The following is a 12,041-nucleotide window of genomic DNA, read 5'->3' on the forward strand; positions in this document are numbered from 1 at the left end:
ATACAACAGTTAGAAGAACACGTTAAACAATACCATAAAGAATCAATCAGAAAAATACAAAGATTTCTTCAACAAATAAATGGCAGTTTTTAAAACACTGATAAATTCTTAAGTTGGATGTTGGGTGCACAGGTATTTGTTATATTATGCTTTCCATTCTGGTGTATGTTTGAAATTCTCCATAATAAAGTTTTTTAAAAACAAGAAAATATATCTAGTGTATGTGTATGAGGCAATTAACATATATTTAAAGCATGTGTAAAATGAAAACAGTCTTGAAATACTAACACAGATAGTTAAGACCATACTACACATTTCTATGCTATCCTTACATCATGTCTGTCAAAGCCTGCACTTGACCTGCTTATTTTTGTGTTAACGCTGTTGTCACCATGCAAAACACCATGGTACATGCAGGCATGTGACAGGCCATAGACGGTATCAGTACTAATACAACATCACCCAATTTGGTATCTATCCCTTAATATGGCTCAAACTAACCCTACAGTTGAGAACACAGAGTAATGAGAATGGGGAATCTTGAACCCCAAGGAAAAAAGATAAGAATACACTACCACCTTCACGTGGGTTACACCAGGTTTGTGTGGGTTACACCAGAGGACTGGGAGAGAGAGGCGCCAGCCATGAAGGAAAAGGGGGAATTAAAAACTTTATTCATTCACACACAGGGTCAGAAAGAGTCAGACAAAAATTATATTCCATTTCAAACATGTGCTTAAATAATGTTACCCTGAAGACTTCCTATTACATTAAGTTCCCTCACTCAGAGTCATATGTGCAAGATGGTTTCATTTATTTTTCTTTTTGTTCCTAAAATGTAACAAGTATTAAATCAACAAACCAAAAATGTAATACTGATGACTCAAAGCTTCAAAACTGCTACTCTGTATTCCACCTAAGAAGTGTCAATATAACACAAATCCTGAAAAGTGCCATTTACGTGGCTTCAGGCTTTAGCAGCAACTGCTTTTGAAAAGGTGATGAAAAACAGTTTTTTTTAACCCTCTGACCACATAATTAAGTGTGAGGAAGAATATAAAGCTAAACCACTTTATAGAATGAAAGTATTAAAAAATTTACTTCTCATGCACTCTTTCAAAAAACATTAATAGGACATGTACTCCATCAAAAGGAAGAGTAACTAAGGAAGATGATGTAATGGGATACAGAAAACACAAGATCCAGCCAGGAAAGAGACAAAGGCATCCATCAAAGGCTGCCAAGATGCCTGCTGGGTACCAGGTGTCAAGGGCAATCTGACTGCAGCCACGTGACTCACGGGCCAGACATGCTTAAGGCTTTCATTACCAAGATGTCCACTGCCATCATATCACTTTATCGACGTAAGGACACACTGCCTGAGTGAGCCGGACCCAAATTCTCAACTGAACTTGGCTTATTGGACTATGTAATGATGAGGTTCCCACTCTCCCCTGCATTCCCCCATTCCCTGCCACCTAAACCAGCCGAGGTTTCTCATCCCACTCAACAGAATATTCTGCTTTGCCTTATTCCTAAAACTTTGAGGTGTATCATGGTAAGCTTGGAAGCAAACAACACATGCCCTCTGACTACATTCCTGTTCAGTGTACAGCACGCGGTCCATACTTTTGCCCTTCCTGGTGTCCTGACCGTGCTGAGCCCCGTGTTTTCCAGGACCTACTAATGACCGTGTCTACTGACTACCCCAGAAAGACTCTTACAAGCTCCCAGGGATGTCATTATCCAGAGACTAAATTCAGTTTATCTTCTCCCTAGAAGCTTTCGTCTAAAAGCACAATTCTGCTCTGTCTTTACAAAGGCTAGATTTCTGCTTGCTACTTGGTTTCTCAAAAACTTAAATCCTAAATGTTGTAATACAGAGCACTAAGTCATACAGTAATAAAGACAAACAAGGGAATAATGACAGGAAGAATTAGTTACCTTGCAGGGCTTTGCAGCTGGGAAAGAGTAAACAGAAGGCTTTTACAGGTATTCGTAACACTCTTTTTTAATCCGTAGAGTAGGAATAAAATTTACCTTTTAAAATTTCACTACTATTCTTCAAGCTTCAACATATGTTTTATACACCCCATGTGACACAGGATTGCAGTAAACAACTGCAGAAGCTGTTTACTGCACAAAAGGCCTTGCCAAAGAGGAAAGCAGAGGGTTACATCCAGCCTGAGTTCCACTCACCAAGACCCTCTGCATTGGGACAAGGCTGTTCCTGTGCCCACCCCCCAAGGGATACCTCTGCTCTGCCACTGGCTTGCCAAGCATGCCCCGATAGCACTCCATTCAGCCACAGATGGCGTCTTCCCCAAACTCACACTGGTCTGTGGTCTAGTGTTGCTTCTAGAAACGTGCTTCTCCTTATGCTTGCCCAGGGTGCAGGTGGGGAGGGGAGATGAGGGATAGTTAGGGAGTTTGGGATGGACATGTACACTCTGCTGTATTTCAAACAGATAACCAACATGGACCTGCTGTATAGCACAGCACAGGGAACTCTGCTCAATGTTATGTGGCAGCCTGGATGGGAAGAGAATTTGGAGGAGAATGGACACATGTATATATATGGCTGAGTCCCTCTGTCGTCCACCTGAAACTTTCACAACATTGTTAACTGGCTATACCCCAATACAAAAAAAGAAAGAAAGAAAGAAAGAAATGTGCTTCTCAAACTTTAACGTGCACTTGAGTGACTTCGGTATCTTATTAACATGAAGATTCTAATTTGGCAAGTCCAGGAGGAAGGTGACCTATTACCTAGCATGCCTGTAACAAGCTGTCAGGTGACACTAATGCTGCTGGTCACAGAACTTAGATTTGAATTCTGGCTCTCCATCTCCTCTAATGAGAACACAGGCCTCCCAAGAGTAGGAGCCTCGTCTTTTCTGTTTATTCCTACAACCTTCATGCCTGGAACAGAATCCTGCACCTAATTCAGTTCACTTCAGTCGCTCAGTCATGTCCGACTCTTTGCGACCCCATGAACCGCAGCACGCCAGGCCTCCCTGTCCGTCATCAAAGCCCGGAGTTCACCCAAACTCATGTCCATCGAGTCGGTGATGCCATCCAGCCATCTCATCCTCTGTTGTCCCCTTCTCCTCCTGCCCCCAATCCCTCCCAGCATCAGAGTCTTTTCCAATGAGTCAACTCCTCTCATGAGGTGGCCAAAGTATTGGAGTTTCAGCTTTAGCATCAGTCCTTCCAGTGAACACCCGGGACTGATCTCTTTTAGAATGGACTGGTTGGATCTCCTTGCAGTCCTGCACCTATGTGGTCAGTAAATATTTACTAAAGTTTTTCTTAAAAAGCATTGCTTCCTAATAAAAATCAAAGTACTTAAAAGATAAAAGACTAAATTATTTGTCTGACTTCCAAACGTTAAACATTAGACCTTATCATTTAAAAATGAAATCAATACAGCAATACTCTGAATTTGGAAAACATTTTATTTGACAAATGTTTAAAAATCTTAAATTCAAAAGAATTTACATAGCACCAAGTAGTACAAGAGGCCTTCAAGTCCCTAGGAAGAATTCCTCAGATGACACAGACTTTAAAGTCATCATTCCTTAATGCTAAGAACAATATTTTACAGAAGGTAACAGTGGAACAGGGACTGACGCTGAAGTCTCAAAGGGAAATGCTATTAATTTCAGTACACCAAGCAAAACCCCCAGAACACACATTCAGGATTTGAAAACACATTCAGTACACCGAGCAAAACACCCAGAACATACGTTCAGGATTTGCTGACTGATCAACGACTGCATCATCAGCAAAAGCAACACGAAATCCAAAATAAGCAAAACCAACAACCCACTTACCCTGATATCTCTGGTTATCCCACCCCATTAAAGAGACTACAAAATTCCCTTCAGAATAACTGCCGTAATTGACCCCCAGACCACTCTACCTATGATCTCTCAGAAATGCATCTGTGAGGGAATGGAACATAAAGCAAGTAAATTCACATGAAATGTTAATAACAAGAAAGCCAAGAGCATGAGATACTGCTTAAGGAGGACTGGCCCAAAAAGGATGTTCGGAAAGGCATTCTGGACAGCAAAACAGCAACGTGAAGCCTAAAGGAGGAAAAGAAAACTTTCTACCCACCAATCTTCTCACTGAACACCAACGTGTACAGCAGAGAGGGAACAATCGTTTTTCTTCCCAGGGGAAAAAAAATAAAAAGTTTAAGAAACTGTTATTGGCCTTAAAGAAAATGGGCCACGAAATTCAATCACAGTAGTTTTAACATCTACTGAATACACAGTATTCGAGAATAACATGACGGATCAGAAACAACCTTTACCTTTCCCCTGCGTCCATTCCCTCCGTCCTGATCTTCCCACTGCCAGTCCACTCCTCGTACCACTCTGGCACCTGCGAAGATCCCTCGGGCCGTGATCTTCTTCGATTTTCTACGAGACTCTAACAGAACCCTAAAAGAAGATTCTCTATTTTCAATTTTATATAAAAATAAAATTGGTAATGGGTGGCAATTTATTTTTTAAAATAACGACTATATAAAAGGTTATTTTGAAAACACAAAAGATTTTTCTTTGCTCTGGTTAACACCATAAAAGTAACAGGAATACTTTCCACATTCCCTAAGGTATGCTGATGAAGACATTAGTAGTTGGAATAATAACAACAGTTTATACTCACTTAGCTTTTCCTATACATAAAAACAGAGATATAAACTCTGTTACCCACCTTAAGATAAAGGTACTATTTATTACATTACTCATTTTACAAAAAGTCCCAAAGAGGTAAGCATCCATAACTTGCCCAAGGTCACAAAAGTTAAACTGGAATGGAATCAACACATGAATCCAGTCTGACCACTGCAGGGTATCACTGCAACTCTTCACTACTTTAGAGATGGCCTATACAAAACCCGACAACTGCCAGGCACACACTGCAAACGAGGGCCTGAGAGAGACGGCACCACGGCAATGGCAAATGACGAATGGCACTCGACCTTGGGCAGAGGAAGACAATAAGGAGTGGTAGGGACTTTGGTGAGCACCAGAGGACGCTTTGTCTAAAGGGGACAGATGCTCCTGGGCTTCAGCCAGCCGCTGCCAGGAACAAATACAGGCCCTGCGGTGACAGCCTGGGTGGAGGGGGAGTTAGAATTCATAAAGTGATCTTTCTGTGAAATCACCTTTCACAGAAATTCACCTTTCACAGGTTTTACAAGCTAAGTAATTGCTCAAAAATTGAGAGCAAGTCAAGCAAAATACATCTGTGGCCTGGATCTGATCTACACCAAACTGTCTCTAAAGCAGTGTACACCTACGAAAGACTACGGACCTTGAAAGAGACTGTACATGCAGCTACCTAGACAAGCATGGTTCTCCAAAGCCTTCCATCCCTTATTTTCCTACAGCTTTCTCATTCCTAAAAAATCAAACAGAACTGGGATTTTTAAATTCTACTTTCATCTCACTATTCATTTTCAAAATGTCTTTACTACACTCCAACTTTAAAAACTATAAGCAAAAGACAAAACTAAACAATTTGCAGAAAATGACTCAACAAATGGCAGGGCCAGGATTTGAACCAGGACAGTATGACACAAAAATCCATCTTTCTATTACTCCTGTTGCCGCCTCCCTTCACCGACTTGACTCGTTTCTCTGCATTAGTCACAGCTCCCTGAGAATACTCCATCAGCGAAACCTCTGCACCCACTCACACTCAACACTCCTCTCTTTGCTCCTAAGACACTTTTTATGTATCTGTATATACAGTCCGAAACATCACATGATAATCACTGCTGATCAATGACAATCCCTTAACCTGTAAACTGCTTTAAGAATAACATGCCCTGTTTATCTTCAGATTTACCCAAGTACAGTCTTAAAGCTCTATAGTCTGAATAAATGTCTCTTGATTCCGTAACTGTGCCCTAGTGTTCACAGGATAGAATGCATACGGAGAAAACCATCAGCCTTCCTTGGGCCACCCTTGCACATCCAAACACTGAGCAGGGCCACGTCTCTATACAAGAGAACGAACAGCCCCGATTATCCTGGAAAAACGCACCTAGCTCCGCTGCACCAGTTCTCTTCTTGTCTGTGGTGGCCCTGGTCCCCATCTAGCCTGCTATCTGCTACTTCCTACTAAACCAGCTGTCAGAAGCTATTTCCTAATCCTATTTTTAAGGCTGAATGGTACAAAAAATGTAACAGAGACAAAGAATCGCAATTGGAAAAGAAAAGTTGATTCCCATACCGCTCACTCCCTGGTGTGGTAATTCTATAAAAGCGATGCCTTAAATGATGTTTATCTCCATGATAACAAACGGTGCACAAGTCGTAATTTGTACACTCCGCACACTTCCACCGAATGCCAATGATAGGCTGCTGGCGGCAGGTATCACACATGGTTCCATCATGCTTGATGCCTGTTAAAACAGAGATGCATGCTGACATTAATTTCAAGTACTGTTTATTTGAACAGTATTCCCTGAGGGAAAAAATAGGAACACAGCATTTTACAAAATAGCTCAATAAAGCAAGAAACAATATTTCAAATGAACCATATACGGTTTCAAGATAACAGCAAATATTCTAAAGAGTACAAATTACAGACTAAACCTTTTCTATTCCTTCTTTTGTCATTAGTAAGAACACTTCTCAGTAGCACTTTCCTTGCTCTCATCCAAACCTGAAACTTACGTTCAATCCAGAGAGAGAAGGAAAAATCCTTTATCATCAAGGAGATGTTTCAGACTTCAAACACATTAAAAACTTTTTGAGCAACACAAACCTATTCTCCAGGTAAATAATTCCAAAGAAGAAGACAGTTTTATTCTCATAATACCAGAAACAGTCAATTAACTTAAGCTTTTATCCCTAGGTAATGACAACTTTTTGCTTCCCAGTTTAATGGGAAATAACATAGCTGAGTTTGTTGTTGTTGTTTCCTTAAGGAAAAAGAAGTAATAAATGCTAGAAAAAGAAAACAAGCACTTGGTAAAACAACCTCCACCAAAAATACCACTACTGACACTGTATGGTACGAAGACGAGGGAATACTGCTCCTTTACTATTCTGTTACACTAAGATCACTTGTTCACGTAAATTAAAACCAGGGGTTTTTTAAACAATGTGTGGCCTGTGAACATCAGTGTCACTACTTTATGACATGCTGTGTGGTCACGCCCGATGCTGACACCCTCCTACATCAAATTCTGGCTCTGTCAATAATAGCTTTCTCTGTGTCCACAAAAGTCATTTTAACTAAAATATTTACATGTAAAACTACAGTATTTATTTCAAAATACACAGTGGAGAAGGAGGGGAAGTACGGTGAGCTGAGATGAAACAAGACTGCTCATTTGAAGTTGGGTAACAGTTAACACGGGGGTTCATTATACTCTCTGTTCTGTATAAATTTAGAAAAATTTCCAATAATTAAATTAAATATGAGTCCTATTAGTTCTCAGAACCTCATTCCCTTTGGAGGAAGTGATATGATCTTTAAAGGAAAGGTATGTTCTAAGAATAAAATGAGAATGTGCAGAATACGCAAGAACTATAACACAAAAGTAGTACCGCTGTAACTAAACAAGAACTCATACACTACTGCTACTTCCCGGAAAAGAGAAAAACCCTACTGAACTCTTGTCTATATCCAAGTTTAAAATCTCTATAAGGATGGTAACCAGATTCTAAATTAAGTGCCTACGCTGAGATGGTTAAGATGTAAAAGCGAGGGAGGGATGGGGTGGGGAGAAATGAACACTGGAAGGAATGAGCCCTCACTAGGGAACCGAACTAGCCATCACCACTCTGAACTCAGACTACCTAGTATCTGAGAAATCAATTCCTGTTGTTTACAAATCCCCCAGTCTGTGGTAGATTGTTATGGCAGCCCAAGCAGACCAGGACAATATGGAAAGAGAGATTGTGAAGCTGAAGTGATATAACAGAGGTAAACATACTTAGAAAGGCATTTAGAGCAAAAAGGCAAATATAAGGAATTAGACTGCACTTAACCTTAATAGAGATATATTAAATGTACTAGTCAACCAATTCTAATTTAATGATCAAAGCTGTCATATATCCTTGGCAAATATAGCAATACTCTATACAAAAATTAAAGAACAAATTTCTCAATTTCCCAGAGACTACATATGGAGAATAATCAATTAATTCATGTGTGGATGACCTTCATTTTAGCAAATTACCCACCCTCTCCATGCACTAATTACTATTTTATCTCTGGTTTTCCCCCAAAGCTCATAGCTTCCCTGAGCTGTACCTATCCCCTGGGTTCCTTTCATTGTGTTCACTCCACGACAGCAACAGAGGGCACACCTGCCATTCGAGACAGACCTACTCAAGGGTAGCTCATCCGGCCCTTCCCATTCTAGCCTACGGCTAATTAATTCTGACTGCCTCAATCATGGAAGTGATCATCTGCCACAGGCTCAAAGGAGATTAGACTCCAGCTTAACAGACTGTAAACTAAAATTAAAAACCAAATTTATGGCTGCACAACTCAGAGCTACCAGCATTCACTGGTACTGCATGCTTTAGTGTTTTTAGAATATAAATCAGAAAGCCAAATGCAATTTGCATCTATTCTTCCTTTTGGGGTGTATAAATGTGTACAGAGAAAGGATTTGTTTGGTGTTTTTCAATCATATGAGGAGGGTTGTTTTTTTTTTTCCCCTAAGTAGCAAGGAATCCATAATCTGGCTAATCACAAGGGTTACTAAGAATCTGCTATATTTTGATTTAAACCAATATATAACCTTTCCTTAAAGTGTTCATTTTGAAAACATAATTTTGTAAATATTCTTGTAATTATTATCTCCCAACACAAATAGCAAAAGTCTACCGAGTTAAGAAAGAAATTATCCTGGCTCACATTAAGATTTTAAGGTAAATTTTAAAACCTATCAACAAAGACTTTGAACAACTGTCATATCTGATGCAAGGCTACTAAAGTGAATTTTAAATTTTCATAAAAATCGCACTTTTTAATAATGGCAAAAATCACTATATGAGTTTTTTAATTCATCATTTTAATACTGAAATACAGATATACACCTGATTTAAGATTTTATATCAGTTACATTCCTAGAAAACTGAGTGTATACTTAAAATGGAGGAAAGGTGTAACAGATTATTTTCTAAAGAAAATCTCACCAACTATATCCACCCCAAGTGCTCCTCTGACAACAGGACAATGAATAACAAGTGACCATCAATAGGCAGGTCTGTTTTCCTCCCCCCTGAACCAGAGGGGACATTTGCCTTGGTTAACAGAAGGTGGCCAAAGTGACACTGCATGATTTCTGTGCCATTTGTCTGTCCATGTGTCTCTCTCTCTCCCCGTTTCAAGATTCATGGCGCCCACCGCCCCCACTGTGCCATGTCGTGGGCACTCTCTCATACTAAGTCTGGCTACCTGAAGCTGCCACAGAGAGGTGGAAAGACATGCCCAAGGAAGCCTGGCTGGGCCAGCCCCTCCACTGTTGACTCTTCTCCCTGAAGCCCCAGACAACGGTGGAACAGAGGCAGGCCATTCCCCACTAAGCCTCGAGCACACAAATATCTTCCACAATACAAAGTTTTGGGCTATTTGTTATGCAACCATTGCAACTAAAACAAAGCAAGTTAAAAATAAGATACAATCTTTGTTATAGTTCTCTGGAGTACAGTGTAGCAAAAATAAGGATAATGAGCTAAATATGAAAAAAGGAAATCATAAAAGTGCTAGAAAAAATAGTTGAACAGCATCTTTTATAATCTTGAGTAAAGTCTAAGCATGACACAAAATGTAGAAGTCACACACATAACCATGTTAGCACACCCATACAGAAAGTGTACAAACGGAGAAAACCAAGCCACTCCTCCCAACTGCACACAGTGGGTCGAGGCAGCACAGATGAGGAAGGGGAGGGCGCTTCCACATTTGTTTGCTGTTTGTACACTTTTGAATTATTTTTTGGTTTTTTAAATTGTTTAATTGGTAGATAATTACAATATTGTGGTGATTTTTGCCATACACCGATATGAATAAGCCACGGGTGTACATGTGTCCCCCATCCTGAACCCCGCTCCCACCTCCCTCCCCAACCCAATCCCTCTGGGTTGTCTCAGCACACCGGCTTTGAGTGCCCTGCTTCGTGCATCGAACTTGCACTGGTCATCTATTTTACATGTGGTAATATACACGTTTCAATGCTATTCTCTCAAATCATCCCATATATAATGATTGTGCCTTCTCCCCCATAGTCCAGAAGTCTGTTCTTTACATCAGTGTCTCTTCTGCTGCCTTGCATATAGGATCATCATTATAAATTTATCGTCTTTATAAATTCCATATATATGCATGAATATATTGTATTGGTGTTTCTCTGACTTACTTCACTCTGTATAAGAGGCTCATTTCATCCACTCATTCAAACTGACTCAGCCCCATGCATTCCTTTTTATAGCTGAGTAACAGTCTATAGTGTGTATGTGCCAAAACTTCCTTATCCATTCATCTGCCTACGGACATCTAGGTTGTTTCCATGTCCTAGCTACTGTAAACAGTGCAGCAATGTACACTGGGGTACACGGGTCTCTTTCTTCTAGTTTCCTCGGTGTCTATGCCCAGCAGTGGGATTGCTGGGTCGTATGGCAGTTCTATTTCCAGTTTTTTAAGCAATCTCCACACTGTTCTCCATAGTGGCTAAACCAGTTTGCATTCCCACCAACAGTGTAAAAGGGTTCCTTTTCTCCACACCCTCTCCAGCATTTACTGTTTGTAGACTTCTTGATGGTAGCCATTCTGACCAGCGTAAGATGATACCTCATTGTGGTTTCGATTTGCATTTCTCTAATAATGAGCAATGTTGAGCATCTTTTCATGTGTTTATTAGCCATCTGTACATCTTTTTTGGAGAAGTGTCTGTTTATTATAATTTCATAACTTTAAAAAGGAAGTACAAGAGATACCAACTTTATCTTCCTGAATCAGCACACATTACAAATAACACATCCATGTATGTGAAGATGGTGTCAAGAAAGCCAGTCAGATGGATACTGTTGCGAGGGAAACAGAAATTGATACAATATCTACAGAGAAGGTACCTGCAAAATGTTTTAAATGCTTTTTAAAGATTTTGACCCCGCCTTGAAAATTTTAAAAAGGTACACCCAGTGATACCAAATTTTTTGTAGTAAATAAAAATTTAACATAACTGATGTTGAAAATAGGAGACAATTTATGTATCAACTAAGGTAATCCATAAAGGAAAATTCTCTGTGGTTATTAAACTACATTGCAGAAGAAACATTACTGAGATGGTAAACAATATTATTATTTTATAAAGTAGTTTGCTAAGAATTACAATACAGCACTTTGGTAAATAAATTATATGTATAACACATATGCACAGAAAAATTAGAAAGATAACCCCCAAAATGTGCTTGATGGGATTCATTCCCCTTTGTGGTTTTTCAAGTTTTCTACACTCAGTGTGTATTAATTGTAGGAAGCATCTGGGTAAGAAGGGGCATTTAATATGCAGTATAAGCATCAGAAATGCTGGTATATGTCCCTTACAATTAAAATAAAAGCTGAAAATAAAAATACGAGGAACTCCAATGATTTATAGAAACCAACTTTCAAATTGTTACGTTAGCAATGTGGTACCTAACAACTCAAAGTTTTTTTCTTTTAACCCATAGCCTAACCTAGTTACTCCATGCTTATGAAAATAAAATGCATACCTAACACGTACACTCCTTAATCTGTCTTAACTCAGGAAAACACCAGGACCCAAAACTGCATAATATCAAAGAGCAGTGACAGTAAATGTCCACACAACAGTTACATTTCTGAACAAGGTCTAAGATAGGTCTCCTATGCCATCACAAAAAGCCAAGCATACTAAACAAACTGGCCCCACACACACTGAGAGGCACACCCTAAACTACTGGCCCAGCTCTTCAAAGCAGTGTGGACTGATGAGAGCCAAAGGGAAAACATATCCCCACCTGACCAAAAAAAGA

General features: G+C 39.7%; 1 protein-coding gene across 1 annotated transcript in view; it reads right to left on the reverse strand.

Annotated features, from left to right (window-relative positions):
* The window catches only part of MIB1 (mindbomb E3 ubiquitin protein ligase 1), a 95,118-nt gene that overhangs the window by 70,399 nt on the left and 12,678 nt on the right, over positions 1-12,041 (reverse strand). The window contains exons 2-3 of the mRNA XM_027526061.1: positions 6,256-6,427; positions 4,325-4,454 (exon numbers count right to left, since the gene is read on the reverse strand). Coding sequence (XP_027381862.1) covers positions 4,325-4,454; positions 6,256-6,427 — 302 coding nt within the window. The remainder of the gene's footprint in view (positions 1-4,324; positions 4,455-6,255; positions 6,428-12,041) is intronic.

The sequence above is a fragment of the Bos indicus x Bos taurus genome, chromosome 24 (genome assembly GCF_003369695.1).
Source record: "Bos indicus x Bos taurus breed Angus x Brahman F1 hybrid chromosome 24, Bos_hybrid_MaternalHap_v2.0, whole genome shotgun sequence".
Lineage (NCBI taxonomy): Eukaryota > Metazoa > Chordata > Mammalia > Artiodactyla > Bovidae > Bos > Bos indicus x Bos taurus.